Raw genomic sequence first — 8711 nt, forward strand, 5'->3', positions numbered from 1 at the left:
CTATTTACGCTTACTGTTGTAATAAAGACCGTTATCCGCGCATCCTGCTCCTGCACACCGTCACCTGTATATTTTTGTGCACAAGTTTTTGTCAGAGTTGTCCCAAAATCAAGACTGGGAAGACTGCAATAAATTGCCAGATATTAATCTCGTAATACCTTCCTTTAATCTGTACAGTAAAATTGGTGTATCATTGATATTTGATGTTATAAATACTACGAACAAGATCATGGGCGCATGACTCACTATTATATTTTGTTTAACTTTATAATTAAAGAAAGTGTCTATAAAAGAGTCAATTATTGTGACACCTTTATAGCTGTGACAACCCCTAGTTGGTTTATAAAAAAAAAACTTTTATCTTTTATGAAAATATCTACTTGATATGCATTATTTATTGGCAATATAAAAGGAATTCCAATTTGAAAATAATAACTCATTAATTCGATGAAAGGAATAAAAACATAATGATTTTTTTCTTCTTATATCTCCTTCCAGTGTAATAGACTAGGTGTCTAAATCCTGTCAATTATTATTAATTAAGTTTCTGTGGAAGGAAGGAAATTCTTTTTTAAACTTATTACAGTCGAAACTAAATTATGCTTAGTGTATAATTTCTCAGCGAGGTGCCATTTTAAACAGATACATCAAACCAATGTATTTCTTTTATCAGTATATCTTAATAAAACCATTACAGGTGAACTTTCAAACAAATTAATTATTTGAAATCACAATGAAAATTATTTTCAAAATGAAGATACACACATACATACTCATCCACATAAACATCACACATGAAAATTAAAGTGCAAGTTTGGTCTGTCCCAACATTTATTCGTATTTTCAGATACAGGTCACAAGAGGTATATTTAGCAAATAGGAAACTAAAACATCGTAGTTTACATTTTCATGTTGTTTATAGCAAATTATTTCCCAATATTCAAAACGATCATCTTTACCACCACACTTAAGTTAAATTACCATCAAATTTCAAACCTAGTCCAAATATGTATTACTTTTTTAGTAATGTACATCTTATATTATACCGAGGAAAATATTGAAACCTAAAACCCAGCGGGCCACATATTTGTATGTATACATAATAAAATATCTAGTCACACAAATATAAATAATATACATGTATAATTTATAATTATAGAGTATATAATGCCACACTAAAATATTAACACATCGTCTATTTCAAGGAATGATAAATCACATTGTCATTTAATAGCAAAGGCAAGTGAGAAAAAATTTAGTACACTAAAGGCAACTAACAATGTATATTGAAGAAAAAGAAATCCCAAAATAGATATTAAACTTAATAGTTAAATCAAATCATAAAAAAAATTAATAGATAAATCATGCAACACAAACACATAAGAAACTTTTATACACATTACCAGTAAACAAATTATTCCAATATTGGAGAGCTTAGTCAATAGTGTAACCATCGCTGTTGGTACTTTTTTTTGTTATGAAATACTTGAGCAAATCATACAAATAAAATATTTCTGATTTACTTTTTAATATTCTCATTGCTATAGTTGCTTTTTTGTGTTTTTTAATGACTTGATTGCCCATCTTTTTTTAATTTGCAGTTCCATAAAATTGTTAATTTCTCGATCTCATGGGAAAAACTAGCATAGTTATCCACTAGCCATAAAGACAGTCGCAATAGTGTTCTCTCCTTATTTTAGTTAAGCAAAAATTCATCAGTGGCTTAAAATGCATCTATATGAAAATATGACACGCAAAGTGTATTGATGCAAACAAAATCTAATCAAATAATACTTGTTAACCCAAATGTTTACCTTACTAACTGAAAATGAAATATCCCAGCGACTGTTCTGGTATGACAAAATTAGCACCCTGACAGTGTAGCCCACTCATTAATTAGGACAAATATTATACCGGGATCACAAAAAGGTAAACTAAATTTTGCAAAAGTTACTAATATTATAAAATGCTTGATAATTATATTGGGATTAAATACCATAATTATAATAATTTATTTTTATGGTATTGAATATTTTAATTTCATTATTACATATATAAAAAACTAAATAACTTTCAACCTAGAGAAAATTACATGAAATGAAATAAAACCAGACTATGCTACGTTCCTTCTTATCATGAAACTGTTAATAAAATAAAACACTGCGTTGTGTAAATTACCAATACTTGAAAATACATCAATATTTTATAGATTACGACATTTAGTGAACATATATTTGTCACTCTGTGACATTCATGTAATATTTTTCAGAAAAATTAACAATCAAAATAAAAACAATGATGTCTGAAAACTAAATGTTTATATAAAACTTGCCAGATATTAATAATTCAAATTTCCATTTTTGAGACAAGTCCCCTAAAAATATCCACAGGCACATATATTTAATAGGCAACCTTATGATTTTTTTTACTTGTAATAGTGCAATTAAATATTTTGTTAATTTATGTGATAAAAGTAAAAAAACAGGCTATTTAATTTCAAAATTACAAAAATCATATTTATTTACATAAAACATCAGTTTTCAATATTAATGCCTGAAAATTATATAAAATAATATCAGATAACAATGTGTTGTGTACATGTATGTATGCATCAAGTGAATACATTTAAAACAACACCTTTTAAACAAATTTAGTTAAGAATGTTAGCTCAGAGATAATTGTCCAAGTGCCAATAGCCTTTCAACTGCAGCATTGATGTCACCAAAGGTTGCAATTAGAGCTGGTTCATAATAAAAACAACAATAAAATTATTATTTGTCAAATAAAAATATATTTCATTATTCAAAAAATAATAAAAAAAAGCTATTTACCCTGTAAATTTGCTTCCCGATTTAGAAATCCCATAGCAGTGAGTTGTTCTAATTGTTGACTATAACGCTGTTCAGGAGGAGCTTGAGGATTACCTGTGGTACCCATAGAACTTACCATACGTTGCATGAACTGTAATAAAACAAAATTTATATAAATATCTATAGAAACACAAGCATAAAGTCATTACTTAGAACATGGTCTAGAAATTAAAATAATTTTAGTAAATATGGATAAAGCAAAAATTATATTCACTTGGGTAAAGGCATCGGGGTTATTTGGAGGTGCTGCTGTAGGTGTTGTCCCAGTGCCTGCGCCAGTTCCAGGTGTGGGTGGTACAGGTGGGGCAGCAGTATTATTAATACCTATGGAGCTAACGAGATTAGGTGCAGCACTTCGTAACTGTTCCATACCTTGCTGTATTTGAAGAATTGCATTCAGTGCCTAAAATTTTACATTTTTAAACATAAACGTAAGTACATGCAAATATATTTATACTAGCTTATTCCTATGTTACATAAGCCAGTAATTATAAAAGTGAATCACTCATCAAATATCAATATAATTCAACTTTCATCTTTCACTGCGAGGAATACCAAAATTTTTAATGTGATCTGAATATTAAATTTAACAGATTTTTAAAACAATTCTATTTAAAGTACTCTTTGGATTTATTTTAAATAGTTATTAAAGTCACGTTCATAATCAGCAGAATATATATATTTTAGAGACTAACTTGTGGATTAGTCATCATTTGATGTATTTCAGGATTTTGCAATTGTGTTAAAAACTGTGGCATCATTGTACGAATTTGTTCTTGAATTTGAGGATTTCCAGCGAAAAGTGGATTCTAGAAAAAAAATACCGAAACATGTAATAGGTACATAAACTTTAACAAGTCTTGAATTCGATTGTAATGAAATCACCAACTTGATTGATAATTTGTGAGGCCATGGTAGGATCAGCTTGAAAAGCTTGAATAACAGATTGAAAATAAGGTGCATTAAGCATAGATTGAATCAAATGTGGATTTTCAGACATTTGTTGTAATAATGATTGCATTCCAGGAGTATTTAGCAATCCTTGCTCATTTGCAGAATTTGGGGCGTTTAAAGTGGGGGCACCTGCAGATCTCGGTCCCCATGGATTTGGTAAAGGCTCTCGGTTTTCACTACCTTGTTGTGGATTAGTTCCATCTGGCATTAAAATGAATCATTATACAAAATTAAAGTATGTGTAGAAATATAATAACATATTAAAATCATAACTAAATTAGTATTACCTGAATTATCCACTAGACCTGAAAACGGATTTCCTGCAAAACTACTGGCAGCTGCAAGCATAGGCTCTTGAATATCGCGATACATTCTTTGCAATGCATTATAGCCACCTAATAACAACAATATAACCCAATTTTAGACGAAGAAATTTTTCACCGTTGAAATAAAATCAAATAAAAAATCAATAAATTTACCTGGAATACTTTCCAAATTACTCATTGCGCGATCATGTGATCGCATCAACTCCTGAAGCATTGCTGGATTCCTAGCCAATTCCATAGTTTGGCGCAATAAATCTGGACTATTGAGCATGCGATTGATTTCTGGATTACGCTTCAAAATAGAAATAAAAATAAATATTTATACACTTGATCACAATGTGTGGAAAAATCGAAATAGCAAACTACCGATATTAAATCCTGCATCTGTGGATGGGATGTTATTAAAGTGCGCATATTTTCTGGATCGTTCATCATTTGTTGAACCAGAGGATTATCTAAGACTTGTCTGAGCATGTCTGGATTAGACAACAACTCAGACTGCATTCGTGCCTGAATAAAAATATTATAGTTAGTAAAAAAAATCAATAATAACAAAATCGGTCGTCAATGTATTTCGAATTTTGTATATATAACAAGCACCTGAATATCCATAAACGTCTGTTGGCCAAGTCCCAAGCTCTCTAATCCTGCTAGACCCCCAAGAGAATTAAGACCAAACGGAGTAGCATTTACATCAGCTGTAATATATAAAATGATGGTTAACATGTACAATATATACGTACGTATGTATAATGATGTATCATATTTATAAGAAGGGTACTACTCAATGCAAATATGCCATTAATCATTTATTATACATATAAATTGTGTATTGTGAACTAAAATCGTGCAAGATATGAATTATTGATTCTTATTATTATTAGTATTAGCAAATACATTCATACACTCATAAATTCTCATTTTTATCTCTTTCAAATTAATAACATTGTTCAACAATGACTTGCTCACTGTGAATTTATTCATAATATGTAAATTCAACCCTGATCGTTTGTGCTAGTGAAGTCTTTGAACTTTGTACATATGACTCAATTACAAATTCACTTTGAATGAAAAAAAGTGTTATTATATTTTAGAGATATAAAATCAAGTGTCACATGGGGAATGCGATGTGATAACAATGAATGACAAGCAGTTCATTTGTTGTATATTTCCTTAAAATTTTATATATTACAAACATATGATTTATAAGTTTTCGTTTTAGAATAATTCATCAGAGTAAAATCTCGCTTTAATAAGCCAATTTTCATCATATACTGTAAAATCATGATTTAAAAGTCCCTCATTAAGATACATCTATAGATAATATTCGGAAAATCATTGTATTAGTGTCACACCAAAGCCTCTATCTTGTTTTGTGTTATAATGATTAATTTAAAAAAATAAAATTATCGAAATTCATATGAAAATTTAGACGATAAAATAGTCAATTAATAACTTAAAACAATATATATATATATATATATATATATATATATATATATATATATATATATATATATATATATATATATATATATATATTACAATTTAAAAAAATCAGAGATCATACATACCACAATGTTTCAATTTGTATTATGAGTATACATAACTAATTTAATTAAACTTTTTCATGGCATAAGCTTTGGCTATTTTTTTGAACAAAGTAAAGGTCAACCTCGCCAATTGATGCACACAATTAAACATCTGTCTAATTTAGATAACAAAAACTATAAACAATGCCTAAGATAAAATTACACATTTCAAATTCGCCAGACCTCTTTCATATCATCATCATCATCTACAGCCATTCATCATTCAGTTTTTCAACCTTTCCACTCGTTTTGCGCAACTCTCATCCATCTCACACCTCACCTTTTCCTAATATCGTCTTCCTTTTACCCTTTTGCATTCTCTCGTGTACCAATTTAGCACTTCTTCTATCCACATTTCATTCATCCATTCTTCTAGCCATGTGGCCTGCTCATTGCCATTTCAATCTCTTTACTCCATCCACTACCCTTGTCATACTTCTCTGCACGTATTCCGTTTCCCGTCTTTCCCCATGATGCCCAGCATACAGCGTTCCATACTTCTTTGAATGTATTGGCTCTGTGAAGCAACTTGGCATTCAATGTTCAAGTTTTACATCCATATGTTATCACTGGTATAACATATTGATCGAATTTCTTCATGCAGTGGTATTATGCATTTAAAAATCGCATTCATTCGTCCAAATGTACTCCATCCTAATTTCAAACGTCTCTTTATTTCATCGGCATTACTACCCGATAAACATATTGACTACACCCCTTTCATATATGAGCCGTTATATTTGAAATTGGCGCAAGTCCATTTTTCCTAATTTCGAGATATATTTCGCAAAACATTAAATGTAATTTTTTGCATTTTACTATATTAAAAAATACAGCTGGCTTGTAATAAGTTTATTCTGCTTTTCCGAGATTCTAGACATATCGAATCAAAGGCTCTGTGTAGTAACTTGGCATTCTATGTTCAAGTTTCACAACCATATGTTATCACTGGTTTAACATATTGATCGAATTTCTTCATGCAGTGATATTATGGATTTAAAAATCGCATTCATTCGTCCAAATGTACTCCATCCTAATTTCAAACGTCTCTTTATTTCATCAGCATTACTACCCGACAAAAATATTGACCCCTTTCATCTAAAATTATTATATAAAAAAGTTACAATGAAAGCTTTTTCAAAATTATTACGCATTTGTAAGAAAAATTTTAAAGCATTCAATTTTTTTATTTAAAAAAAATATATTTATTTATTTTACCACTATCTGAACTGCTGTTATGAGTGTCTAGACACACATTTGTTTTAATACAAAAACACACTAGTTCATATAATACGTATCATTTCGTAATGACAAAGAGAAAATCAATTAATAGTATGCGTACACATATGCATATGTATTCACAGAGAAATCTGTGAATAATTTGATACACACGCATTCCATACATGTTTAATTTTTCATATTAGAATTTTAACAATATGGTTACTCGAAAGACGAATCGTTGGAAGTACTTTTTTAAAAAAAAAAAATCAGATTTTCAAATTGACAAGAGGAAAATTGGATCCGATAATATACGAGCGCGAACGAGCCTATAGGTGTACTTTTATCCTCCTTTAAATTCAGTGGCCTACATATAAGTCGGCCATTTATCATTTTCTCGTAACATAGCAGCGAGGCGGCGAATTCTACTCAAAGATGAAATTGGGGCTGGAAACGAAGCTGAAACAAACGGAACCATCCGACCAACGAAAGCGTACGAATATTCTAGAAACGACGAAAACCTGTCGACACGCTAGTTCGGCAAACGAAGTGCGTCGATAACGATAGGCGGGCCAATGGCCGATATTCGACGCGTTGAAACCGAAAACGTAGATGACAAGTGAAATGTCGAAATGAATCTGACAGCGCCGGCTCCGCTGCAAACGTCATCGCGATGCGTGATGCGAGATGAGAGATGAGAGATGCGAAATGCGCAACTGCGATGTAAACATTAAGCGATCGAAATACCTGGCGGTCGACGAGGTCCCCCTTCGGGCTCCGGCCTCGGGGGAGTTTTGATCACCAGATGAACCGTAGAGCCGTCCTTGATGTTCTGCGCCGACAGCGACTCCGCGTCCTTCAGGATCTTGCCGGCGAAGATGAGGCATAGCTGGTCGGGCTCCGCCGTGAACTTGGTCAGTACCAGTTCCTTCAGCTGCAAACACGAGCGCCGAACGCATTGCTATTACTGTATCATGACTGAGGATTGGGAGTGTGAGCAGTGGGCAGCAGGGTGTGGTGGGGTGGGGTGGGGTGGGGTGGGGTGGGGTAGGGTAGGGCAGGGCATGCAGGGTAGGTAGCGGCACTCACCCGGCGCACGTCTGCGTGCGGTTCAATCTCCAGCACGTGCTTCTCCTTGAGAGTTTTGACGGTGAGCTTGATGGTGGTGTTGGAGGAGCCGCCCGGAGCCCCGCCGCCCGAGCCGCTGCCCCCGGGGGCCGCGCGATCGCCACCTCCGACAGACCCGCCCTCCGCCATCTTGTGCCGCTCAAGTCCACGCACACAACTGCACCACCGCACACCACACACCGCACACCGCACACCGCACACACCACAGCACACCACACACCCACCAACACAACCGCCTAGAGCGCGCCCCACACCAACGCCAACTCCTACACCTACACCGCACCGACACCACCCGCACCACACAAACACACCGATCCCAATCCTGACTCTTCGCGACCATTGTCTCATTTTTATTATGTTTTTATACGATTCCGTTTGATCTGCTCTCCTTCGACACGCGCCACCGCTCTGGCCTAACAAATTAATGTGCTTTCACATTATCTGAAAGTATTTTTTTTTCGCATTTAAAAATTAACTCATTCGCTCTACCGTCTACCGAAGAATATGCTGTAGCATTCGTGCAAAAGAGAGGAACCATGCCAGCATCTGACATGGAAATTTGTTCGACAGTTGTTACAGTCGTTCATTTCTTATATTGTTAGGCTAAAGAATTCAAGTCGATC

At 33.4% G+C, this 8711-nt stretch overlaps 1 protein-coding gene across 1 annotated transcript; it reads right to left on the reverse strand.

Annotated features, from left to right (window-relative positions):
• Positions 1-368: 368 nt before the first annotated feature.
• Positions 369-8385, reverse strand: Ubqn (ubiquilin). Its single transcript, XM_077429631.1, has 11 exons — positions 8050-8385; positions 7708-7894; positions 4751-4848; positions 4517-4660; positions 4304-4442; positions 4112-4219; positions 3760-4025; positions 3566-3679; positions 3085-3273; positions 2832-2961; positions 369-2740 (listed from the first exon to the last, which is right to left on the reverse strand). Exons 1-11 carry the CDS (start codon positions 8215-8217, stop codon positions 2664-2666), a joined length of 1620 nt encoding a protein of 539 aa, XP_077285757.1. The 5' UTR covers positions 8218-8385; the 3' UTR covers positions 369-2663.
• Positions 8386-8711: the final 326 nt, after the last annotated feature.

The sequence above is a fragment of the Arctopsyche grandis genome, chromosome 4 (assembly GCF_051622035.1).
Source record: "Arctopsyche grandis isolate Sample6627 chromosome 4, ASM5162203v2, whole genome shotgun sequence".
Classification (NCBI taxonomy): Eukaryota; Metazoa; Arthropoda; class Insecta; order Trichoptera; family Hydropsychidae; genus Arctopsyche; species Arctopsyche grandis.

What these genes read in the sequence shown, in the direction of transcription:
- Ubqn (XM_077429631.1), bottom strand. Translation starts at nt 8,217, where the DNA reads ATGGCGGAGGGCGGGTCTGTCGGAGGTGGCGATCGCGCGGCCCCCGGG. An exon ending in AGATGCAGGATTTAATATCG is followed by an intron (nt 4,443 to 4,516) that starts GTAGTTTGCTAT and finishes TCTATTTTGAAG; the next exon opens with CGTAATCCAGAAATCAATCG. An exon ending in TCGGGAAGCAAATTTACAGG is followed by an intron (nt 2,741 to 2,831) that starts GTAAATAGCTTT and finishes ATTATGAACCAG; the next exon opens with CTCTAATTGCAACCTTTGGT.